Source organism: Elephas maximus, chromosome 13, assembly GCF_024166365.1.
Source record: "Elephas maximus indicus isolate mEleMax1 chromosome 13, mEleMax1 primary haplotype, whole genome shotgun sequence".
NCBI classification, from domain to species: domain Eukaryota; kingdom Metazoa; phylum Chordata; class Mammalia; order Proboscidea; family Elephantidae; genus Elephas; species Elephas maximus.
In genome coordinates, this window is record NC_064831.1 from 63,460,850 (window position 1) to 63,487,576 (window position 26,727).

The 26,727-nt window shown below is 49.7% G+C and overlaps 1 protein-coding gene across 1 annotated transcript in view; it reads right to left on the reverse strand.

The window, feature by feature from the left end:
* The window catches only part of HCN4 (hyperpolarization activated cyclic nucleotide gated potassium channel 4), a 52,764-nt gene that overhangs the window by 10,302 nt on the left and 15,735 nt on the right, over positions 1-26,727 (reverse strand). The window contains exon 2 of the mRNA XM_049906032.1: positions 13,415-13,838. Coding sequence (XP_049761989.1) covers positions 13,415-13,838 — 424 coding nt within the window. The remainder of the gene's footprint in view (positions 1-13,414; positions 13,839-26,727) is intronic.

Sequence of the window (26,727 nt, forward strand, 5' to 3'; positions counted from 1 at the left end):
CATAATTCCTGGCCTGGTTCCTACCCAGTTTCTAGCTGTGTGACCTCAAGAAAGTCCCTGAAACTCTCCAATCAGGTTTCTTATCAGGAAATGGAGACAAAAATTCTTACCTGAGTGGGTTGTCAAAAAAAAAAAAAAAAAAAAGAACCCATTGCCGTTGAGTCATTTCCGACTCATAGTGACCCTGTAGGACAGAGTAGAACCGTCCCATAGAGTTTCCAAGGAGCAGCTGGTAGATTCAAACTGCCAACCTTTTGGTTAGCAACCAAACTCTTAACCACTGTACCTAGGACTAAATTATATATACGAAGTGCTTAGTAATGGGTATCGAAGGGCTTTTGGGTCAAAATTATGGACTTGTCAAATGCCACAGAGACCTGATTGATTTCAGATGGGGAAACTGAGGCTCAAAGAGACAGACCCTAGATATTTCAATGCTCCAGTGGTCTAGTGGTCTTCTAGCTACAGCCCCGTAGCTGGTGGCAGGACATTCTGATACTAGTGACCTCAGTTTCCCCTTCTGAAATAGGGGCTCAGCCTGGGTCTATGTTTTGAAAAGCTAGAAATGAATACTGTTTGTCCACAGCCCACAGACTCCAGGGTCATGACTACCTGTGGCCCCTGTAAGGGAGCGACTCTGAATATTTCAGCTGAACATGCAGGAGTCTTCTCAGGATGAAATGAGCATTGGAAGGTTCATGAAAGGCTGGTAGCCCAGGACTATGCATCACTCACCGTGGCCCCAGCAGCAGGGAACAATGATACCACAAGGAGTGCAGGCACACGGGGTCCACACTCATCCTCTCACTTAAAACTCTCAACAACCCTTTGCTGAATGTATTGTTAGTCCATTGAGCAGATGGAAACACCAAGGCTCAGAGTAGCAAAGGTATTCTCCTAAGATCACAGCGGCAGCGGCAGAGCCAGATCCTGAACCCAGGTCTGTCTGACTCTGTAGCCAGTATATTAGGTTGTTACACTGACCAAGAAAGGGATGGGCGGTTTTCAGTCATTCCATTTTGCACATAAAAAACGAAAACCCAAAGAGGCTGAATGCTGTGCCCAGATTCACACAGCAGCTGGCCACTGAGCTGGGCAGGACTTCCCGACATCTAGCCTCCCCTATGCCATGCACATAGTGTGGTGCTTTAGACAATGCTGTGTGCCCTACAGCCTGGCACCACTCGGGGCACAGAAGTCAGCACAGGGGCTGTCAGCATGCTAGCTCTTGGCTAAGCTAACACATTTCAGTGTTTGCCATGGCCTGCAAGGAATAGTGGGCACTGGGGACCAGGCAGGAGCTCTGGTGGCACAGTGGTTAAGTGCTTGGCTGCTGACCAAAAGGTCAGCGGTTCGAACCCACTAGCCACTCCATGGGAGAAATTCATGGCTATCTGTTTTCATAAAGATTTTTGTTGTTAGGTGCTGTTGAGTCGGTTCCGACTCATAGCGACCCTACGTACAACAGAACGAAACACTGCCCGGTGCTGCGCCGTCCTTACAATCATTGTTACACTTGAGCCCATTGTTGCAGCCACTGTGTCAATCCACCTCGTTGAGGGTCTTCCTCTTTTCCGCTGACCCTGTACTCTGCCAAGCATGATGTCCTTCTCCAGGGACTGATCCCTCCTGACATGGCCAAAGTATGTAAGATGCAGTCTCGCCATCCTTGCCTCTAAGGAACATTCTGGCTGCACTTCTTCCAAGACAGATTTGTGACATATCATAAAGATTACAGCCTTGGAAACCCCGTGGGGCAGTTCTACTCTGTCCCGCAGGGTCACTATGAGTCAGAATCGACTCGATGGCAATGGGTTTTTTTTTTTTTTTTTTTTGGCTTTGGGGACCATGCAGGTTGGCCTGTGGCCAGTCGTGTGACCAGGGTCAGCCTCAGTGTGAAGCCAGTGCCACTGGCCCCATCCCTCCCTGCTGGCCATGCCCCTCAGCAGCCTGGCTCCTGAGCCTATGAACCCCTGCCCAGCCTCTCCCCACACTCCCCCAGCAGCTCCCCGTACCAGTGCCCCAGCTCTGGCTCTGGGGGAAGATCCCACTCCTGCCTCTTTAGCACTAGGCAAACAGGACAGTTGTGTGACCTTGGGCAAGTTGTTAACCTTCCTGAATTTTGGATGACCAGGATGCCACCAGCTCCCTGCCTCCCTCCACCCTGGGGGAGAGGAGGCTGAGTGACATGGGACTGTCTCAGAGATGGCCATCGCAGCCCCTGCCCTCATCTCCCACAACACCTGAGCTCCTCAGCCAAAATGAGCTAGACATCTCCTCCCCCAACCCCTACTTCTCAGGGTTGCTTGAGAAATTAAAACTGGCTACGAATGAGCTCTGGGCCCTGGGATACGTACACAGGCAGGGCTGTTATTATTAAGCTTCTTCATTTCCCAGCCTTTGGAGCCCTGGGGACTGGCAGCCCTTTGCCATGGGTGGGAAAGAGAGGTTTGAAAAGTCAAGGCCACTGGTGGCAGAGGCAGGAAGGTCATCTTTCCAAGGCACTTGGCGGAGTTCTCAGCTGGAGACAAAAGGGTGGGCCTGGCCCTAACGTTTGAGGGTCCAGGGCCAGGGGACAAACAGAGTTCCACAAACCACAGGTCTGGATATTTAAAGCTGCAGATCGGGCTGACAAACTATTAAAGACAATCTAGTTTATCCTTCCACCTTGACAAAACGAACCATCCTAATGCCCTGGAAGGCCAGGTTCGAATTTAGAACTCTCAGGAAACCACAGCAGAACGTGGCCTACCCCTCTTCTCTCCCTAACTGTCCCACAGGGAGGGGCCCAGCCCACATCCAAGTTCCACTCCACAAACAGCTACCCCTGCATAGGTCTAGGGGTGTGAGCAGCAGCAGAATGGTTCCTCGGGACATAGATCTGGGGACGTGGCCTGCACAAGCCCTAGAAGTGGACTTAGGGCTGTTTGAGCAGGGAATTCTGGGGTCCCAGGTACCCAGACTGTAGTCTAGAAATGGCTGTAGAGCCCACAGACTCCTCCTTACTGTGGGGAGGGGAGTCCTCTAAACTGTGGGTCCAGGGCAGGGACCGTTGTTGTTCAGGTCTAAGGGCAATGCCCTCGGAGGGTCCCAAATGTCTACTCCACGTCCCCAGCAGGTCAGCTGGTGTCAGTGCCAAGAAAGCCCCCTCCACATGGGGGGTTCAAGGAGGAGGGTCTCACCCCTGCTTGCCCAGAGCGCGCAGTCCAGCTGGGGAGGTAAGTCACACTCAGGAACAGGACTTGGGAACATGTGTTTGGAAACCCGCAGCAGAGGATAATACACAGGGCACAGTGGGGAGTACAGGTAGCGGGCTGAGGCCAGGCTCTAAGCTCCGCCAGGCATATGCTTCTGTGGGATTGGATGGCACCGCTGGCTGTGGCCACAGACCCTGTGGCCACAAGCACGCCACATCTCTTCTCCCACCCCTGGCTCATCCAGGCATCAGGAATTCTACTTGAAGATTTCCCCGGCCATGGATGATATTAGCATCCCTTTAAGTACCCTGAATAGAGCCTCACTGGCTAAGGGTTTCCCCAGTACGGGGCTCCAAAGGAGGAGGTCAGCAATTCTCCTCCCCATCTGATGGGGAACAACCTCTCTTTCTCCTCTCCCTTCAAGCCCTGACATCTCCCAGGCCCTGGTTTCTGTTATTCCCAAAACACACAAACGGACACTTTGTGCCTAGCTGTCTCCATGCCCATCTCCACCTGGACATGTCCAAATCTGTCTTTCCCCATTTCAGTAACTGGCATCATCATTCATGCAGTTGAGCAGCAAAAACCCAAAAGCCCCTCCGGATTCCCCTATCCTCTCATCCCCTCCCTGTATCCAATCCATCATTTAGTCCTTTGCCTTCACTTCCTAAGTATGAATCTCAAATCCATCTCCTTCACTTCAATTCCAATATCGTTGTTATTGTTGGCTGCCACTGAGTTGGCCCCTGATTCATGATAACCACATGCACAGCAGAACATAACGCTGCCTGGTTCTGCACCATCCCCATGATCAGCTGCAGACTGGACCATTGTGATTCATAGGGTTTTCATTGGCTGATTTTTAGAAGCAGACTGGCAGGCCTTTCTTCCTAGTTTGTCTTAGACTGGAAACTCTATTGAAACCTGTTAAGCATCACAGCAACACACAAGCTTCCACTGACAGATGAGTGGTAACTGCACATGGGGTGCAATGGCTGGGAAGAGAAGCTGGGTCTTCCACGTGGAAGGCGAGCATCTTACCACTGAACCACCCCACTCCCTTCATCTCAATATTACCCTACTGTCAACAACCCAGGATGACTGCCCCAACCTCCGAGGGTCTCCCTGCCCCTCCAAATCCATTCTTGGCCAAGCAGTTTATGTCTTCTAAGGACATAAATGAGATTATGTCACGCCCTTACTTTAAACCTTCCAATGATTTCCCATTGTACCTAAGAGTACAATCCAACTGTCTTATGTGGCCTTCAGTGTCCTGGACCCCGGCTACCTGCCCAGCCTACCTCCACCACCTCCTTCTCAGTCTCCACCTCCAGCCACATTGGCTGCTGTCAAGACCTTGAATGCCCAAGCCAGTTCTTGCCCCAGGGCCTTGGTATTGGACTTGTTATTCTATCTGCCTGCCATATCCTTCCTCTAGCTTCTTCTTATCATTACATATCAACTAAAATGCCAATTCTAGGGAGAAGCCTTGGGAACTCCCCTGTGTAAAGTAACCAGAGCCCCTCTCTCCCTCACCATGGTTTATTTCCTTCGTGGACTTATCACAATCTAACATGTCATTTATCTACTCGTACACCATATTTTTACACAAATAACATGTGCCTTCTACATTTGTTTGCCAACCATGCTTTCCCCCAGAGAGGTATTTTCATAAGGGCTGCTATGCCAATTTTTTTTTTTAACATGTTGCTGTAAGAAAAAAAAAAGCACACCATGCTTACGAAATCACCTCAAGGAGGGAGGGCACGGTTGCCAAACAAACAGAAGGCACGTGTTATTTGTGTAAAAATACGGTATTGCTCCATCCACCACCCATCTGTCAGTTTGTCACACTGTGCTGGCTTGCATGTTACTGTGATGTTGGAAGCTATGCCACGGTATTTCAAATACCAGTAGGGTTACCCATGGCGGACAGGTTTCAGCAGAGCTTCCAGACTAAAACAGATAAGGAAGAAAAGCCTGGCAATCTATTTCTGAAAATTAGCCAATGAAAACCTTATGGATAGCCTAATATTGTTTTTAGAGTTTCTGTTCTACCTCCTAGTTCAGTGAGTACTGTCTGGAGTCTTAAAAGTTTGTCAGTGGTCATCCAAGATAAACAATTGGTCTTTATTCCCCTGGAGCAACAGAGGAAGAAGGAGACCCAGGAATCAGAGAAGAGAATGGACTACAGGTCTAACTGCCTGCATGAGCCTCCTCTGCCATGAGACCAGAAGAAATGGGTGATGCCTGGCTACCATGACTAAATGCTTTGATCAAAGATGGATCTTGATCAAAAGGAGAAAAAATGTGGTACAAAACTTCAAATTCTTATTGGAAACCAGACTTACTAGATACATTGAGACTGGAGGAATCTCTAAATCATTGCCTGAAAACGACTTTCAAGCCTTGAACCAAAACTATCCCATGATGTCATCTTTAAACTTAACAATTTAGCACATTTAGTAAAGAATGTTCACCTTGGGCATTGCTCTCCTTTAAAGAGTTATCTGTGTGAGATTAAATGGACAACAGCAACTCGAAAATACAGAAGGGAACTGTAAGGGGCAGAGGGTCTAAGTCAATGGTGGTGAAACAATATGGGTAGAGACAGGGAGAATGGTGACACAAGGTGAAGTATGTCATCATTGTCAATGAACTAAGTGTACATGTAAAAACTGTTGAATGGGTATATGTTTTGTTGTGTATATTTTCACCAAAAATTATAAAATTATTAAAAGAAAGGAAGCTTATGGATCACAAAAGAACATTGTCTGAATTGCTTGTTACGGACATGACATCCGGAGGGATCAATGGCTGGAGGAGGACATCTTGTTTGGTGAAGTGAAGGGCCAGTGAGGGCGAGAAAGACCCTCCATGAGATGGACTGTCACAGATGCCATATGAGTAGATTGGAACATGCTGGCAATCGTGTGAGAGGATGACACAGCTTATCAGGCAATGTTTAGTACCTAAGGTTGCCATGAGTCGGAGTAGACTGGGGGCAGCTATCTATCTCTATCCATGCTGCTCTATGAGGGAAGGGGTCTTTTGTATATTTTTCACTTCTGTATCCCTAGTGCTTAGCAGGGGAAGGCATTCAGAGACATTTTTCAATTGCCTAAATAAATGCATGTATGTCTAAAATGAACAAACGGTACTATGTCTGGGCAAAAGGAAGCCTCAGGCCACTTTCAGAAAATGTCCCAGGCTGCCACAGCCCACAGTAATTGTTCCTTTCTACAAATGACTCTGGGTCTTAAAGACAAAAGCATAAAGGCTCACACATTTGTATGCAAAGTCTTGTTTTCTTTTTGTTTCATCCATGTTTTTCTTTGTAACTAATTTTCTGCCAAGATAAAGTCCTTGTCTAATTTTGCCTTCACCATGACCTCAGCAATGAATGCAGCATGGAGCACGTGGTGGGGACTCAGAAACTGAGAAGTGCTTAATGACGAAGGTGAAGGTGACGGTGACAGTGATGGGGATGGTGGTGATAGGAACGCCACTAATCTACGCAGTGGAATTAGAAAAAGGCACCCATCCAGGCAGAAGCAGCCCATGGGAACCTGCCTTTGCCTTCGTGGGAAGAAAAAACGTGTCTTTTCCTCCAGGTGGACACAGACTTCTGTATCCTACAGAGAGTGTGGAGTGGTGGGGTCTGGTAGTGAAGGTGGTGAAGGATGCAGATGTTGAATTACGCTGTTGTGATGGGCTGAGGGTGGCAACAGTGATGCTGGATGGTGGGAGGGTTCCATGGCGGTGGGCTGAGGGTGGAGCTGGTGATGTAGGGATGGTGGGAGTGCTCCATGGTGGTGCGCTGAGGGTGCCAGTGGTGATGTGGGATGGTGGGAGTGTTCCATGGTGGTGGGCTGTGGGTGGAGCTGGTGATGTGGGGATGGTGGGCATATTCCATGGTGGTGTGCTGAGGGTGGCAGTGGTGATGTTGGGATGGTGGGAGTGTCTGGTGGTGGGGGGGCAAGGGTGAATGATATTGTGGATGGTTCTCAGATACTACAAAACCAAAGGTACCAACATGACAAAGTCTGAACTTCCTACAAAGAGCTGGGAGGCCATATCCATTCAGGCTAAGAAGGAACACTAGATTGTGAGGACATTCACCTCACCCCAACAACTTGACAGCCCAGGACCTGGTTGCTGAGGGCAAGGATGGACGTTGCTGGGAGAGGCTGCTAAACACTTGCGTGTCCTCACCATGGGCTGGGGCTGCAGGCCACCCACCAGTCAGCTGCACTGGGCAAATATTTGTCTTGCTTTTTTACTTCATTAAAACCCCCTTTTATGATGTTGGTTCTGACTGTGAGGGTTGAGCACTTCCATTTCCATAGCCACTGCAAGCCTTGCTGGGTGGGCAGCCTTGCAGTTTGCTCTCTGTGACCTGCATGGCATTGGAGAGAAGCCCTGCTCCCACTCCTTCTGCAGTCCTTCAGCCTCAGTGCAAGGATAGAGCAATGAGTAATCTGCTCGGGCATCTGATTTCTCTGCTCTGAGCCTCACTTTCCTCATCTGTGGAATGGGTCAATAACTGTCAGCTTCCTGGGCTGTCTTGGGGTCAGGTGAGATTATGTTCACAGCTGGTACATAGCAGGTACTCAGCCCATGTTGTTTCCTTTCCTTCCCTCTCTTTTCCAGGCCTCAAAATAAAGCGTTGATTTCTCAGTTCAAGGAAAGACCAGAGACTGGGGCCAGGCTACCTGGAGCTTCCACCAAGCTCTCTTCTGGGGACCTGCTTGGTTTCCCTCCTGGGTACTTGTTTTCTCCTCAGTGAAGAACAAACTTCCACCTGTGTTCAGAAACAAACATCCTTACAGAGCTGAGCAATCCCAGGCCTGGGAGAGTAGTTGGTGCACATGAATACTCTGGAAGCAGCTGGACTGAGGGTCATGCTGGGTCCCTTCCTGGGCCAGTAGAGAAGGCCAGCCCCTGTTCCCCAGGACCACTCCTTGTGTCGTCCCCACTTCCCAAAGATACCAAACACTGGATCCTCAGAGAGACAGAGAAACTGAGGCCCAGAAGGAAAGAAACTCATCAGAGGCTGCACAGCCCCAATGCCTGGCCTCCTGCCGCTGCTCCAAGCTGCCAATGGAGTGAAGAGGCTTCTGGGATGGTGGCTAGAGTGCTGGGCCCTGCAGGTGAACATGCAAAGGGGGGCAACCGGTGGTTTCTAACAATAGCCTCTGTGCCTATAACAAGCTCGCACCTCAGAGGGAGGGAAGAGGCTGGGCTAGGAGAGGCTTGGGAGGGAGGACACTGACCTAGATCGCCCAGGATAGACCAGAGGCTAGAGTCCTCCAAGATGGCAGCCTTTACCAGCCCTAGTCCTCCTTCCACTCCACCTTCTCCTGACTCCAAAGACCTGCCATTAATGCTTAGGGAATCTCCTGTTGCGGGGATAGACTGGGCTGAAGGAGACAAAGTCAGGGCCTGGGGGGTCAGGAGCCTAGCATCTCTGCAGCTTTGCTGGGGGCCCTAGACAAGCTTTCCCATCTCTGGGAGCAGCTTCCACCGAGGCTTCCTCTCCTGGGCCTGTCAGCCCTGAAAAAGTCCTCAGGATCAGCTGACCGATTATCTCCAAGGGAGGCTACAGCTGAGCCCCAGGGAGCTACAGCCTCAGAGAACATCAGCTCAAGCCTGACAGCTGGAGAAACTGAGGCCAAAGAAGGAAAGAGATTCACACAGGGAGGTGGAGAAGAAATGGGGCAGGGCTTTGTCTACTAAATACTCCCCTCCTCAGGTCTCTGGGGGACCTGAGGCCTCAAAGTATCTTTCTACTGCTGCCCTTAGGCCTGGCTGAGTCTGACAGGCTGGCAGAAGCTTCAGAGCGAGGGCAGGCCATTAAGGATTTGGAGACAGGGTTCCCTGGGGCTAGCTGGGAAACCCCAGCCCAATCCCAGGGGTCCAGAAGGAGCCCTTGGCCAGGCTACATGCCCAGCAGAAACCAACGCACAGCAATTTCCTCCCCAGCTGGCATGAGAGATAAGGGTGCATATAGAGAGAGCGGGGGAGTCATCCATCTGGCCTCCTGGGAGCTTCTTTTCTGCCCATAAAACTGGGTAGCAATGCCCAGTCAGAGCCTTCCCTGAGGCCTCCGGTGGCCTCTACCTGCCCCAGAGAAAGGCAGCCTGTCTGACCAGTTCTGGGTAGTCTGGAGAGGACAGGGGCCTAAGGCCTAAGCTCCTAGGGTACAGGGGACAAGGACTGCAAAAGAAGAGCTTAGCTCCTGCCCCAGGGCCCACCTTGCCCAGTCATGGCAACTCTGCTCACTCCCACAGCCAAACACCACAGTTCTCAGAGCTCAGGCCTCTGGGGGCAACAAGGTTGGCCCCAGGAAGGCTGATGCCTAGAGACATGAGCCTCTGCCAGGCCACTTCTCTGCTGTTAATGACAGTCTAGCGCCGGTTCTATACAAACAGAAGGTCAGGGGTCTCTTGGGGACTGAGGGAAACAAGTTGGTCCTGCATCCCTATCTGGGACAGAACCACTAGACAAGCCTGTCAGGTAATTCTGGGAAATATGCCACCATACTGCCTCCACGCTCAGAGTGTGCACAGGCACTGTCCCCTCTCAGCCCCTGGGCTTCAGACCCACATGACAACATCTCTCTGCACCTAGATGTCCCACCAATAAAAATTAAACCAGTTGCCATCAAGTCAACTCCGACTCATGGCGACCTCATGTGTGTCAGAGTAGAACCGTACTCCATAGGGTTTTCAATAGCTGATTTTTCAGAAGCAGATCTAGGCCTTTCTTCCGAGGCACCTCTGGGTGGACTCGAACCTCCAACCTTTTGAGCGTGTTAACCATTTGCACCATCCTGACGCCCCACAGGTACCTCAAAGTCAAGCTGTCAAAAAGAACTCCTCGCCCAGCCCTTTGACCCAGCCACTGCCCGCCTTCCCAGTCTCAGCTGGGAGTCACCCCATCCCCTTTTGACTCCAGTGCGCCACAGAGGACAGAGCACAAGGTGAGTGTTCAGTGAGGGGCTGCTGGACTAAACCAAGTCCAGTCACTCATGGCGGGGCGGGGGGTGGGGGGACACCTCGGCAACAGATGGAAAGATAGTAACATCATAGTCATCCTCCCTTTGGGTTATCCGAGGAAGTGGGAACTGCATGGAATGAGGAACCAGAGTGTCTATGTCAAAGATTCTACTTTAGGGCAGCTGATCCTCTGGCCCTCAGTTTCCTCGTCTGACAAATGGGGATAACAAATCCTGCCCTGTTTACCTTGCCAGGTAGGTGTGAGGAATCAATGAAATAATGGCTCAAAATAGTTAAGAAAAGTAAACACATTGTAAAAGTATGTCGTTGTTGTTGTTAGCTGCCATGAAGTCAGCTCTTAACTCAAGGTGACCGCAAGTGCAATGGAACAAAACGCTGCCCAGTCCTGTGGCATCCTCTCGATTGGTTAGCGATCGGACCGTTGTGATCCATTGGATTTTCACTGACTGATTTTTGGAAGTAGATTGCCAGGTCTTTCTTCCTAGTCCATCTTAGTCTGGAAGCTCTGCTGAAACCTTCCAGCATCATCGCAACATGCAAGCCTCCACTGACAGACAGGTGGTGGCTGTGCATGAGGTACACTGGCCAGGAATTGAACTTGGGTCTCCCTCCTGGAAGGTGAGAATTCTACCATTATTAGACAATTGGGTGGAGAGAGGCATTTCTTAAATGGCTCTTCTGCGTCAGGCTTTGTGCTAATGGCTTAACAAAGCCGCATTAAAGCCTCACGAGGACCTGATGAGGAAAGCCACCAGGGCCTGATGAGGAAAGCACTACTTTTACCCATTTTATCGATGAAGAGACTGGAGTTCAGCAAGGCAAGGTGACACCAAGGTCACGCACCTAGGCAGGGTGGACCCAGGATTAAAACTCAGGTCTCAAATGTGCAATCTGTCTCCAAAGCCTCAGAGCATCCTACTATGGCAGGCAGGGACAGCCATGCTGCTGGGAGCCAGAAGTGCTAACTGGGTTCTGTCCCAACTCTGCCAGGGGCCCGCTGTGTGATCTTAGGCAAGTCACTGCCCCTCTATCAGCTGCAACAATGCAAATTTTCCAAGCCAAAGAGAATTTCTGCCACAAAGCGATTCTTCAAAGCTGGTGTCGGCACTTCTCCTGTGGCACACGCACTCTTGATGTCTCTGGCCTGAATCTGCCGGTGCCCCAACCATCAGTCGTGGGTGCTGCGTGCCAGCGCCCAGACTGCTACTGGGGGTGTGGGCAGGGGCTTCGTATCCTGAGCGTGGGCACTTCTGTCCAATCAAGCAGGAATCCTGTAGACCAGGTGACCAGCAGTGTAGAAGCAGGACACAGTGGGAAAAGCACCCCTGGAAAAGCTTCCCCAGGCCACAGCCTGCTTGGTACCCCAAAGTGGGCCTGCAGAGCACACCTTCCCCGACCCGGGTACCTTTAGCCTGGCCTGGCCTGCTGCTGCTGCCAAAAGGCATAAACAGGTGGGTGGCAGACAAAGACCAAAACCTAGACAAGGTCACCCTGTTTTTTTTTTTCCTCTCTTCCTCTAGGTTTTTTTTTTTTTTTGGTTTTTCCTCCTGCAGGCTGCATTCTGCCATTGTCGAGTTCTGTTGGTTCCAAACAGTGTCAGCCCACCCAGTTCTTTCGCCGTGATGAGTTTCTGCTGTCAGTGCTCTGCCCAGAGCCCCTTGGACCCCTTTGCACATTTTATGTACAGGGCTCCAGGCTGGCGTGTGCTCTGACTTCCAGCAGCCAGCACCTGTGGCTCTTTGTCAGTGGCCTGCCCCAGGCTGCTGGAAACTGCTTTGCCTGCTAGCATGGAGGGCTGGAAGAGCCCTTAACCAATGACTGCTGTTGTTGTTAGCTGCCGCTGAGTTAGCCCCTGACTCATGGAGACGCCACGCAGAATAGGATCGGACCGTTGTGATCCATAGGGTTTTCATTGGCTGATTTTTGGACATAGACCACCAGGCATTTCTTCCAAGTCCATCTTAGTCTAGAAGCTCTGCTGAAACCTGTTCAGCTTCATAGCAACATGCAAGTTGCTCCAGTGACAAATGGGTGGTAGCTGTGCTTGAGGTGCATTGGCCAGGAACTGAACCTGGGTCTCCTGCATGGAAGGTGAGAATTCTACCACTGAAACACTAAATAAGGGGATATAAAAATTCCAACTCCTTTGCCCTCATTGGGACAACTCTGGGGTGTGACCTACACTGTCTCCAGAGCTCCCCTATGGGACTGAGCTAAAGTCACCATCCATGAGACTGTGGTGGATGTTCCACCCTTGCTGGACTTCCTTTCCCTGGCCCTATTCTCCACTCCCTTACCAGGTTTTCCTGGAAACACTTCCCAAAAACATAATTTCCACGCAAATTCTCATCTCGGGGTCTGCTCCAGAACAACCCAACCTAGGATAGTTGCCAACAAAATTTACACAAAAATCCAGATTTCTGCTTCTCCTGATAAATCTGTAGATCTAGCAATCTTCGACCCATGCCTGATTGGCAACAATTGGCAAGAGCTGAGCAGGGGCTGCCCGGTATAGACAAAAGATGTGTTCTCCAGTTTTCCCCAGTCCACCACACTCCCTATTGTACCCCAGCTGGACCTTTTCACCCATTCACATTGCCCGTAGGCTTATGAGTTATTAACCCCTATAATATAGTGCAGTGGTTAACAGTGCAGACTCTGGGGTCAGTCAGCTGAAGTTCATATTTTAGGTATACCAATTGCCAATTGTGTGACCTTGTATAACTCACTTAACGTTTCTTTCAATTTCTTCATGTGAAAATTGAGTACCTATTTTTTTTTTTTTTAATGTATCTAGGAGCCCTAGTGGTGAAGTAGTTAAGTGCTCAGCTGCTAATCAAAAGGTTGGTAGTTTGAATCCAACAGCTTCTCCTTGGGAACCCTAAGAGACAGTTCTACTTTGTCCTATAGGGTTGCTATGAGTTAGAATCAACTCTATGGCAACAAGTTTTGTTTTGTTTTGATGGTTGTGAGAGAATGAAATGGGATGCCATGCACCATATCTAGCACATGGTTAGAAGTCATAAAATTGCTAATATTTGTCCTCTCAGAGCAGATGTGCCTGCTACAATCTGACAGCCCATATCCAATTATTTGAGTTACCTGCCAGCTCCTCACCTCTCACTTCCCCTGTGAGGGAAAGACACCCCTTCCCCCAAGAAAGTTTTGGTAGTTTGGGTGGGTCTGACCACTCACCTCCTCCCACTGATGAATATATCGAATGAGGCGGGAAAGACGCAAGAGGCGCAGGAGGCTGAGGATCTTGGTGAAGCGGACGATGCGTAGGGCTCGAGCAGTCTTGTAGACCTCTGAGTCGATGCGTGTCTCCACAATGAGGAAGATGTAGTCCACAGGGATGGAGGAGATGAAATCCACCACGAACCAGCTTTTGAGGTACTTCATCTTAATCCGCTGCGGGTCCAAGATGATCTCCGTGTTGTCCTCCACCACGATCCCTGTGCGGAAGTTGAGGACCAAGTCGATGAGGAAGAATGTGTCCGACACCACATTGAAGACAATCCAGGGCGTAGTGTTCTCATCCTTGAAGAAGGTGATGCCCACAGGAATGATGATCAGGTTTCCCACCATCAGGAGCAGCATGGTCAGGTCCCAGTAAAATCTGCCCAGAGACACAGGGGATCAGTCGCCAGGGGATCAGGAGCATGAGTTACAGAGTTAGAGAGAAAGCTCCTAGGGAGAGCAAACGTGAGACAGAAAAGGTTTGGGAGGCACCTGGGTACAAGGGCAAGATGTGGAGATTGGAAGGTACAATGGGAAAGACAGAGCAAGAGGGTCTTCACCCACTAATACCTCTGCCCTGCTAGCCCACGAGCCCCTCTGATGATAAGCCTCCTACTCCCATCCCCACCCCCAATGAGAATCAGGCTGAAAAACAAACCAAACGACAACATCCCAAGAGAAGTGACAGGCTATTCTAACCACAGGAGTAGCTTGCCCCATACCACCCTAGCTCAGGTCAGGCTTTTCCATCCCTTCTGAGGGTCAGCTGAGACCTGAGACAGGCTGTCAGACAGGCATAGCACACATTGTGGCCAGATAACAGGGATGGTTCAAACATACGGCAGGTACCTGGGAGGCAGGAGGCCCAGGCTCCAGCCCAGGCTCTGTAACCGACATGCTGTGTGATACCAGGCAAGTGTCCTCATTTTTCTGGGCCTCAGTTTCCCTACTGTACAATGAGGGGTAGAGCCCCAACACAGAGACTTATCACTCTGATCTGGCTTCTCCCACACTAGCTCCTTGGGGGTCTCCCTTTTGTTCATCTTCCTGGAGAAATTTACAACCTACCAGGGGGATTGAGTAGGGGCATGGGAAGGCAGAGATATCATCAAAGACAGGAAGTATTAATGGGGGAATTTCAGGCATCAGTGAGGTACCTACCACACAATGCAATGGAGTGAGAATAGCCCAGGGCTTCCAGCATCATTTCTCCTAAGACCTCAAAGCACCTGCAAGTCCCTCCTGAGGGGCAGGAGTGCAGGCTGAGCCATGTGAGGAAGTACAAACCCAATTCACTAGGTCTGTGTTGGGTTGGGAAACCCTGGTGGCATAGTGGTTGGCAGTTCGAATCCAACAGGCACTCCCTGGAAACTCTATGGGGCAGTTCTACCTTGTCCTATAGGGTCGCTATGAGTCAGAATCGACTCAACGGCAATGGATTTGGTTTTTTGGTTTTGGTGTTGGGTTGGCTCCCACCTGGCCCAGCACGGCCCCCTCTGGAGTGTGAAGACAGCACAGGTGGGCAGAGACTTTGCATCTAGAAGGTGAGGCCAACAATTTCCAGAGACTCTATGCCCAGGTACCAGCCACTCCCGTGCCAGCCCCAGGACCAAGGGCCTGCCCTACAGAGCTGTTTCCCTCTGCTGTTAATTTAGATAGTTACACAATAGCAGATAAAGGTTTTAAGTTGGGCAGAAATTAGCATCTCTTCTCCTAAGAGAAATAATTTCCAGCCATCTTTAATTCCCTACTGCAGGGAAGCCGGGAGGAAGTAAGAGAAGGGACAAGCTTTCCTCTAGTCTTCAGAGGGTCATACCTCAAATCCAAAGTGCCCCCTGCCTAATGAGTTCCAGGTTTTAAAAAAAAAAAAGTACTTCACAACAAATTGTTTTCTTTGTCAGTACACCTCAAAATGGTGTCAGAAGTCAAGGAGAGGGCAGGGCCTACTTCACTGAAGGTGGGCAGGCAGATGTCCACATCACACAGCTCCAGGAAGGGTGGCTTCCACAAAGGAAGCTCCCTGCAGCTCCTGTGAAAGCCAAGCCCTTCAGGGCTTCAAGACAGGGCCTCGCAGGGCTAAGGCTTCTCATCCTAAGGCTGATGCTAGGAGATCAACTTCACTCCTTCCCTATCCCCCTATCCCACTGCCCCTTCTCCAGCCCCAATATCCCTATGCCAGCTGGGAGAACCCAACCTAAGTTCTACCAACCCTCCCAGCCCACTTCTCAGAGGGCAGCACATCCCGCTATGGAGTCGTGGGTACTGGGAGGGTGGTTTCAGCTCCTTCGGAGCACTCTTGGACTGGGTACACTCTCCACTAAGCCTCATGTACATCACTCAAAGACAGCTGTGTACACTCATCAGATGCCACACACAGGTCTTCCCGTTCTCACACCTGGTGTGCAAACACCCCTTTACGCACACTGCTGTCATCCCTTTTCATTTAATCTCTTAGGGCAAACAAAACAAAACTAAAAAAACTGTGGCACAGAAAGGCCACTGAGGGCCATGTGGCCCTCTGTACATAAAGCTAATAATACATCCGGGCTGGAGGAGTTTCTAAAATTAACAAAGCAGGCGCAAGGCGGCTAGGAATGCTGACTCCGGCAGGCCTGCCACTCTGGCGGGTTTCTCCACTCTTCCCAGCTCTAGTTCCCTCAATTACAGACCAAATTTGAGACAGTAATTAACAGGAGAATGTTTGCATTTAGTGGTCTTCATAAAACCAAATTATATGAGGCAAAAACACCCATTTCCTTGCATTCTGACTAATTGTTTCAATCATAAGTTTTTGGATGCTTAGAGATATTTCTGGGGCCTGGTCGGGGCTGGGGCTGGAATACTGGAGCATTCATCCCCACAAATCATGGCTCCTGGAGTACCATGGAGCTGACTGGGAGGCAGCATAACCCGGTGGGAAGAAGCATGGGCTCTACAGCCAACTTGGGTTTGATTTCTGGCTCCATCATTTCCTAGCAAGTCACTTCACCTCTCCATGCCTCAGTTTCCTCATCTGCTCAGTGAGGGTAATAACAGGTCTTACATAGCAGGATTGTTATAAGAATTAAATAAATTGTTATTTGTAATGTGTTTTGACCTATGCCACCACCCATCTGTCAGTTTGTCCTACTGTGCTGGCTTGAGTATTGCTGTGATGCTGGAAGCTATGCCACTGGTATTTCAAATACCAGCAGGTCGCCCATGGTGGACAGGTTTCAGCAGAGCTTCCAGGCCATGACAGACTAGGAGGAAAGGCCTGGTGATCTATTTCTGAAGATTAGCCAATAAAATCCCTATGGATCACAACAGAATATTGCCCAGTATAATGCTGGAAGGTGAGCCCCCTAGGTTGGAAGGTACTCAAAATACATAGTGGCTACAATAATGGACTCAAGCGTATCAATGATTGTGAAGGTGGCGCAGGACCAGGCAACATCTGGTTCTGTTGTACACGTGATAGCCATGAGTAGGAGCTGACTTGAAGGTAACTAACAACAACAACCTAGCAGGGTTGTTATAAGAAATAAATAAATTATTATTTGTAATGTCCTTTGATCTATGCCTCGCTACATTACCAAATGAATAAATAAATAATTCAAGTCAAAAATTCAAGAACTGAATTACTGAATCAGGTCAATAATTTAAGAACAAATTCACAGGGAAGAGGTAAGGGAGGAGGAGGACTGAAACTTCCAGGGAAAAGCCAAACCAAAGCATCTACTGGGGGTAGGTGTAGAGGGGGCCCTATAATAAACCCCAGAGGGCCAGTGGGAGGAAGCCAGGGATGACAATATTTCCTGACCAATCAGACAACAGAGCCTACTTACCTCAGCAGACAGATGCCCTGACCCCAGGAAGCTCATAATCCATTTAGAGGACCGACCAAACCAAAATTGTTGCCGTCAAGTCGATTTCAACTCATAGCGACCCTTTAGGATAGAGTAGAACTGCTCCATAGGGTTTCCAAGCAGTGGCTGGTGGATTTGAACTGCTGACCTTTTGGTTAGCAGCCAAATTCTTAACCACTGCACCACCAGGCCTCCAGTTAGAGAAGAGGGTTTGAGAAAAGACAACGTGGGCAGTGATGTAAGATACCGTTTCAAGCAGCCCAGGCATCTGAGAAAGGTGGGCTCCCGTAGCCTAGATGAGTGAGGCCAGAAAGTGTTCGTGGAGAAGGTGAGAGGAGTTGGGCTTTGAGAGCTGCCTTGGCCTCATGGACTACAAAGTCCTTATTCTTTGACAGAGGGTTGCACCGATCTCTGAAAGCACAGCTGCGCCAGAGCCAGAAATGGTGTTCAGCACCACGGACAGCACCTGCCGCATCATCCAGCACCATTCTGTGGGTCCAAGCTAGGGGAAGTTGGCAATAGCCTCTTCACTGGCATCCTCGGCCCCTGGCCCCTCTCCATGCCCATCCTGGTGGTCAGAGCATCTCGAGTGATTGCTTAATGTTCTGGTCATTTTCACTTGGGGCTCCTTAGTGACTGAAAAGGTCTTCATTCAGAAAGACCCCTCCACGTTTATTGAGCACTTACTTTGGGTTCTCCATGCAGTGTTTCACCTAAATCCTCCCTCCAGCCCTGAGGTGGCTGCTACTATCTATATTTTGTAGATTGTGCCCCTGATGCTCAGACAGGAGAATTATTTGCCTAAAACCACACAGCTAGTAAGGGGCAGATCCAAGATTCAGAGAGGTCCGAGAGGCAACGGGGTCTGATCTCGAGGTTTTAGGCACCTCAGTAGAATGTGGGGAGGCTGATGTGCCTTTCTGCCACCTTTGAACCATGCTGGGGAGGCAAGCTACCACAGCAGGGGCAGCTCCCCTGCCCCAGAGACAAGAGAGGAGACGAGAGGGTTGCAAAGAGGCATCAAGGGGGCCCATCCTCCTGATGCCAGGGCCTTCCGAGGCACTTCCTGAGTTGGGAGTGTCACAGAGCTTTCAGGGCATTAAAAGCACCCTGATCCTCAGCAATTAACTGGGTGCAGCTGCCCCCATTCTGCAGAAGGGGAAAGTAAGATCCACAAAGGAGGGAACAGTGACATTTCCAAAGCTTCGAAGCGGATGCCCAATGCCCTTCCCCACCCCTACTGCCCCTAGAATCATCAATGAATAAATCCTACCATCTATGAGTGGGTGTCAGGTTTTATAACCCGGCAGGAAGGCAATAGACAAGTAGACAAGGCCAAGCAGGAGTTGGCATATGTCTGAATTAAAGGCTTCAGTCTCCCCGAAGCCAGAGGGTTCTTCCCCATCCCAGTTCTCGCTAAGCAGAGAGGGAGTCCAGGCAACAAGACACCAACTGGGCTCCGAAGGCCCTAGCCCAGTTTCAGTCCTAGACCTAGATCCAGCCCCGGGTCCCAGCCCTCAGTCCCCAGCCCCAGGTTTGTCCTCCCTCAAACCTGAACCTCACCTCCCACCTGGACTAACAAGTCCATCCAGGGAGGCAGGTGGCCTCTCGGCAGGAGGAGATAGCCTCTAGGTTGGCTTTGGAGGGGGCAGGTCCCATGTAGAGAAGAAATAGGGGATGGGAAAAAGCCAAACCGTTCTTTTCCAATAATATCTGGAATATTTCCTGGTTTGGTCTGAGAGGAAAGTCAAGGAAACTGGGGGAAGAGAAGATAGGAGGCTCCTGGCCATGAACTATCAGACTCAAAGGCCAGATCAAGGGTCCTCTCCTTCCTTGAAACCGGAAACTGTGATGGGTGATAAAAGGGAGGCAGAAGTGGGGGTCCCAGCACAGGGATGGCCTCCTTTAGCCTTCTCTTGTCCTTACAGATCAATGCTTGCCTTTAAGCACATATGCTCTCACACACTCATGCACACACACACACATAAGTGTGTGCACACATACACATGCGCACATGCACACATGTACACACAAGCACACACATGTGCACACACACCCAAGAATACATTTTTGTAAACACACTCCTCTGTGCACTCTGTTTTTCAGCTCATACATGCACCACACCTTCATAGCTGCCTATTTTTATTGACATATGCGCTTGCATACATTTGGCACAAATGATATCCACTAGGAATTTTTTCAGTTCAAAGAAACGGAATGTTGTGGGCTTTTTGCCCATTAAAATCGTTTCCATTCTTCAGGGTTCATCTGAAGTGCTACCTTTTCTGGGCCTTCCAACCACTAACCAACTGAGCCTCAGCCCAGTCTGAGCCCTGGTTTTAGATCTTCGAGTGAGCTGTGGGCTCCTTGAGGGCAGGGAGATTGTCTGAGGCACCCCAGTGGGCTCCTTGAGGGCAGGGAGATTGTCTGAGGCACCCCAGTATCCCTGAAGGGCTAATTCAAGCCATACTTTCTCCCAGGTGAGTGGCACACCGTGGTCCCATCTCTCACCCTCTCCCTCAGTGCAGAGGGCTCCCTCCCAGACACTGCTCCTAACACCAGACTTGAATTCCCATCTGCCTGCGAAATGTGTCCACCTGGAGCGCCTGCTGTCTCCTATACCCAAGAACTTTAAAGCTGAACTCAGCATCTTCCTCCTCAAAGCTGAACAGCACAGTCAGTCAGCACTTCCATTGCCCAGGCTCAAAATCTCATAGCTACTCTCAGCTGCCCTGGCTTCCCTCCTCCCTGCCCCTCCAAGGCCCCTTAAGCAGTTACCAAGGTGATAATGATGGGAATGGAGGAAGGTAGCAGTCAAGATTTATTAGGGATTTAATATTTGTCAGCTACTGGTCTCAGTTCCTTATACGGATTATCTCATATAACAACTCTATGAGGTAAATACTATGATTATACTCATTTTACAGATGAGAGACTGAAGCTGAAGAAATGGAGCTATTTGCTATATATGGTGGAATAAGAATTCAAACCAAGCAGCCTGACTCCAGAGTCCCACTTCCAACCACTATGCAGAAGTATAAATTCTGCTAATAGTATTTTATCTCTCCCAAACTCAGGCCCTTGTGCTCTGTGCCTCCTCCCATTCCTCTCTCCTGTGCCAAGTGCCATGGCACCTTTATCCTCAGCTTCTTCACTCCATGACTCTCCACCTCCTTCCCTAACTGAACCGTAGTTCTGTCCTAAGGACTTCACTTCCAAACCCCACATACCTCAGGTCAGAGGTGAGGTCAGCATCCTCCCCCCATCCCTACTGCTGCCACTTCCGGCCTGTGGTAGAAATGTCTTCCAGATCCTTTGAGAATCCTGTCATTTTCTGGCCAACCTTACAGCATCCATATGCCACCCTTGGGGTCCCTGGTGATGCTGGCACCTGGTTCACAACCTTCCATTCCACTCCAAATTCTGCCTTCATTCCAGGTGACTTTACCTCCCTATCATGGATGCAGACAACACCCTGATCTCTTGGTGGCTTGAGTCATCCATTCTAACGGTACGCCCTGGACCATCACCACCTCTCATGGTCCCATCTTTAAAATCTCAGAGGCACAATCCTCTCTCTCACCCAACCTCCTCTCCTTCCAGCTCTCTTATTCACTTATGATACATCTATTCTTCAAGGGCAGTGGTGGTTCAGTGAGAGAATTCTCACCTTCCATGTTAGAGGACTGGGTTCATTCCCAGCCAGTCACCTCATGCGCAGCCACCACCCTTCTGTCAGTGGAGGCTTGGGTGTTGCTACGATGCTGAACAATTTCAGCAGAGCTTCCAAACTATGGTGGTCTAGGGAGCAAGGCCTGGCAATCTACTTCTGAACATCAGCCAAAGAAAACCCTAGGGGTCACAACACCTCTGATTTGTTGTATACAGGACCCCCATGAGTTGGGGCTGACTTGATGGCAGCTAACAACAACAACAACAACACCTATTCTTTAGTGTCCTGGGAACTGCCAGTCTACTGACTCCTCTGATTCTCCCATCAAAATCTCCCTGCCCTCTCTCCCCACCTTAGACATCATGGGCCAGCTCATCAAACTCTCTACTACCAATACTTTTCTCTCCCTTGGCCCTGTCCTTCTGGCACCCACCTCATAAAAATTGCAGTCCTGGACCGGGGCCACCATTGATCCTTTTCATATTTACATAGGGCTATGCAGGAAATCCCACAATCTCAGACCAGTCTTACTAAATATTCAAATCCCTTAGCTCTTGGTGCCTCGGTTTCCTCATCATGGTTTCCAGCTGGAAGCCATAGAAACTCAGCTGGAACCTCATGTCTGCCAGCCCATCCTTCTAGGAGATCCTAATAAACTTTCTCCATCTTCACAACAGCTATTTCAAATGATCTCCTCTCTCATCCAGGCTCTGAAACCAGTACTTTCCGCCTCACTCTTGGCACACGGCACCATCTTCTACTTCACAGATTAAAAGGGAAGCCACCAGAATGTTCCCTCGTGCCTATTTCAGGAGAGCAGGCCTTTGTTGGCAAAGTGCAACTGTTTCAGCTGTGCAGTGGAGAGGTGGGTTTTTGATGTTTGACACCGCTTTGCCTATTAAACAGGGTCCTCACCTACCCACATCAGGGGCCTAAGGACTGGTAGCTCCAACCAATTCACCTAGCCACCCTTGACAAGGACCCAAGGATAAGTAGTATCTCCCAGTGCTTACGACCAAAAGCACTGGGTGCCCATGGTCCAGCTGCAGAGCCCACCCACCTGTGTGCTCTAGGGAACAGGGGTGAGCTTTCCTCACAGACACTCAGGGGACAGTTGTCAGCCCCCTGCCTTGTTCAGAGTGTGACCCCCCTGCTGCAATCAGATACCTCTGCCTACACCAATCACCACTGCCCCTCTAAGACTATAGGACAGAGCCGGTACCACACACTTGATGACCAACTACCTGGACATCTGAGCTGAAGCCATACAAGAAAAGTGAATGGACCCCTAGGCTCATATACCTGCTAACAGCTCTAGCCATCTGGTGATAGGACGTTAGCGCTTCAAAGGAGGAAATAACCAAACTAGCTCACTCAAGCACCCTATTTGGGCATATCAAAACAAAACAAAGCAAGAAGCCAGGATACACTAAGCAAACATAAAATAAATTAACACAATAACTCGTAGATGGCTCAGAGACGACAGTCAATATCAAATCACATAAAGAAGCAGACCATGATTGCTTCAACAAGCCCTCAAAGAATCAAGGAATCTTCCAGATGAAGGTGTCTCCCTGGAATTACCAGATGTAGAATACGAAAGATAAATATACAGAACTCTTCAAGACATCAGGAAAGAGATCAGAATGTCCCCTTGCTCTTTCTGCTACCAAACTCCTACCTTGCTTGCATCACCCTCATCCCCCTCCCCTCCTTCCAGGCACAAGAAAAGTGGTGGCTCTTCCACCTGCCCTCTTGATCCCATTCCCTTATTCCTCCCCAGGGTCCTTAATCTATAGGTGATCCCTCTCTTGTCTACATCTTCAATATCTACTCATCCTTCCCCACCAGTTTTTTTTTTTTCTTCTTCTTTTTAAGATCTCTAAACTTAAAAAAAATAATAATAAAATCTCTCCCTGGATTCTACTGCCTGATTTCTTCTCCTCTTTGGAATCAAGCTTCTTGAAAGAGGTGTCACTGTCTCCACTTTTTCACATTCCTTTCCATTCCCTAACACTCCCCTAACTTTTTAGCAGCATCACCATTACACACCTTGCTGCTGAGTGCAATGGACGCTTTTCAGTTCATTCTTTTCTTAACCCTTAGCCACATTCGATACCATAGGCCATTTCGTCCTCCAGTTCCTCCTTGGCTTCTCAGACACCCTACTCTGCTAGTTTTTCTCTATTCTCTATGACTCTCCTTTCCCTTCTCTTGGGTGGACTCCTCTTCTCCTGCATGACCTTTAAATGTTTTTGTTCCTTTTGGCCCTTGCCTCTTCTCCCTCTATACACTCTGCCTGGGTGACTGCACCAGCTCTCATGACTTCAGTATTCTGTTGAATTTCACATCAGACCTCTCTCTTGAGCTCCACAGCCATGTGTCCACTTGCTAACTCACATCTACCTGGATGTCCCATGGGGACTGCATACTGACATGTCCAAATAAAACTCAACGGCTTCCCCCACAAACTCCCCCTGTGTTCCCAGTAACTGGTACCACCAGCCATACAACTGTTTCATCTGGAAACCTGGGAGTTACCTTCAGCTCTTCATTTTCCCTTACCTTCTAACACTCAGTCATGTTGGATTCAGAAAGGCCCATCAACCTACCACCTGGGTGACTCCAACAGCTTCCTAACCAAGGTCCCGCACCTCCTCTCTGCTCCCCTCTCCATTCTCCACACTTTGCCAAGCCCAAAGTCCTTCTACCTCCCCACCACCTCACAACTAAGATCCAAATTCTTCATTGTCATCTTCAAGACCCTTCCTGATCTGGGCTCTGCCTCCTTCTCCTCCCTCATGTCTCAGCATTCTCCCCTTATACACTCAGCAACTCTTAGGGCTCCAAACACGCCATGCTTCCTGCTGCCCCTGGGCTTTCCCAGATGCTGCCATCTATGCCTGGAACTCTCTCCTCCCCACTACTGCCCACTCCCATGCTCCCTTGGTTCAAACAAAGTGTCACTCCTTCTGGGAAGCTTCCTGTGTATCCTAGGAAATCTGGTTAGGTGCCCCTCTTACGTGCTGTGCTAGTGTCTGGATCCTAGCATCACACTCCAATGAAATGGTATGCTTGCTTGCTTGTCTATCTTATGGTCGTTCAACTCCCTGAACTTGGCAGTGTCTTTTACATACATTACCTTACCCTTTGCTGTCAAGTCAATTCTGACTCATGGCAACCCTACAGGACACAGTAGAACTGCACCACAGGGTTTCCAAGGAGCAGCTGGTGAATTGAAACTGCCAACCTTTTGGTTAGCAGCTATCACTCTTAACCAGTGTGTCACCAGGGCTCCTTTTACATAAAAAAAATAGGCCCTAATAAATATCAGTTGAATGGGTGAATGAATGAGTGAATGAATGATTGATTCAGGAGCCAAAAGCTGAGTGACGGGGAGCCCAGAAGAAGCCACAGGAAATGGGCAGCCCTCTGAGACACTGGCCCCTTCCCACAGGCTTTCATAGGCCTCTGATGAACAGCGAGGAACTTATCACATCTAAATCCTCAAGACTCCCAGCAACACCCATCAGCAGATGTCCCCCACCAGGCGCTGAAGACAATGGTGGAGAAGTCACAGAGAGGAAATGAGGGGGCTGGAAGTAGGGGAGAAGGTAGGTTGGGCCAGGAGAAACATGACACAGTATGATGAGAGAGAGGGCTGGTGGGGGGACATGGTGGATAAAGACTTCAACCAAGACAGTGACTGTGCTTCCAGCCTGGTGGGCACAGAACGGACAGTGGGATAACATGCCATAGCCCTCATTTGGGCACCCCGCAGTGCGGACTTCAATGGTTCTCTTTCCTCCCCCAAACAGGCCCAGCACAGAGACCCAGGAGGTCCTGGGGGTCGGGGGATGGGAGGAAGGGCAAGGAAGGAAGCCTTTCCACTTCTCTCCCGGAATCCTCCACTCTCCACCACGTGGACACAGGCGGTGCCTTATCTCTCCAACCCTACTGTGTGCTCCTCAAGAGCAGAAGGGATTTCTCTTTTGTTGAAATGTTAGCACATGGCCGGGCACAGGAAGGTCTCACTAAAATCCTCTTACTGTTTAATGGATGGATGGAAGATGAATAGATGGATGAAAATCTGTTACTAGCGGGGAAAGACTGCAAAACAAATAAACAAGAAGAATACGCTGAAATGTTAACATTGATTACTGCTCAGGGGTGGGATTATGGGTGACTTTTGTTTTTTTTTTGTTTTGTTTTATCCATTTCACCTTTCGATATTTTCTGAATTTCCCATAATGGAAAAACATTGCCTTTATAATCAGGGAAAAAAAAAAAACAACTTTAAACAATGACCAGTGTCCCACACTCTGACATGTGTCAGGGGAGACACAACCCTGGTCCTCCCTCAGGGAACTAGTAAACTGATGGAGGAGAGAGGGGGTGGGTGGAAGGGTGGGGGTGTCAGGATGAGATCTTTTAGAGGAGGTCCATTATGAAGGTGGAGAGGGAGGCCAGTTGAAAGGCAGGTGCAAAAGGCCAAGGGGACCTGCATAATGTCATATGCATGCTGCCCCTGGCACACACGTGTGATCACACACCTTCCTTGCCTTTGCCACTGCCCCAACTACAACAGCTGTTTGAAAGCATCTACCCCTTCCCCAGGCTCCCCTTTATCGTTCTCCTAGGCAGAGCTGCTACCCATGCCCCTCACCCCTACACCCACCCAAAGGAATAACTGGCTGCCTCTGGGGGGGTCTGGGGTCAGACACGCAAGCAAAAGCCTTCTCCAGCCTGTGTCCCAGGGCTTGCATTTTAGCCTCTCCTGCCCCCTCGGACTTTAAATAGCTGCCTCCCACAACCCTCTTGGGCCAGCTCTGCTCCCGGCCTCTAAGGGGAGTCTCTCCCCCTTCCCATTGCCACCTCTTTGCTCACCCCCCAAGCCCCACTCCGTTCCTCACTGCTCCTCCCTGACCCCAGGGTCTCCCCCTGCAACAGCTGGATTGCTCTCTTCCTCTACCCCACCTGGCCACTAGGGCTCTATTTATAACCCACCTCGAAATCTCTGACTCAGAATCACAGGGCTCCCAGGTAGCTGCTCCCTCAGCTGCCTCGGGCTGCCTCCAGAAGTGGCTGCATATTGAGCCAAGGGCATCCAGTGCTTGCTTTATGGGTGGGTGTTTGGATTTAGGTGTGTCTTTTTTTATTATTAGTTTTTCTAGAACATTATCAATTACTTGAGGAACAAAGTTTGGTTTTTAAAAAACTCAAAGATGACCCTTGGCTCCTGACCTCTTCCATCCCCCACCCCCCCCCCATCCTAGCCCCCTGTTCTCTGTATCATGAGGGCTAGTCTTGGCCACTTCCCAGGAGAAGGTGAGCCGTCTGAGGGCTGGAACAGATCGATTCTTTCCTTTCCCTTTTGTGATCCTTTAATCATATAGCACAGGGCCTCTCAAACTAAAGTGCACACAGATCTCCTGGGGACCTTATTAAGCTGCAGACTGATTTAGCAGGTCTGGGGTGAGGCCTGAGATTCTGCATTTCCAGCAAGCTCCCCAGTGATGCCAATGTGTAACATGGCTGTAGTGGAGGGTATAGTGGTTCAGGCGCTCTGGTATTTGAATACGTGGCTGTGTGACCTTGGGCAAATCACTTAACCTCTCTGAGCCTGTTTACTCATGGGTAAAATGAGAATAATGGCCCCAATCTCATAAGATTCAGGGAGAATTAAATGATATAATATTTGTAACACTCTGTACAGAGTTAACACTCAATACATACTGATCATCACC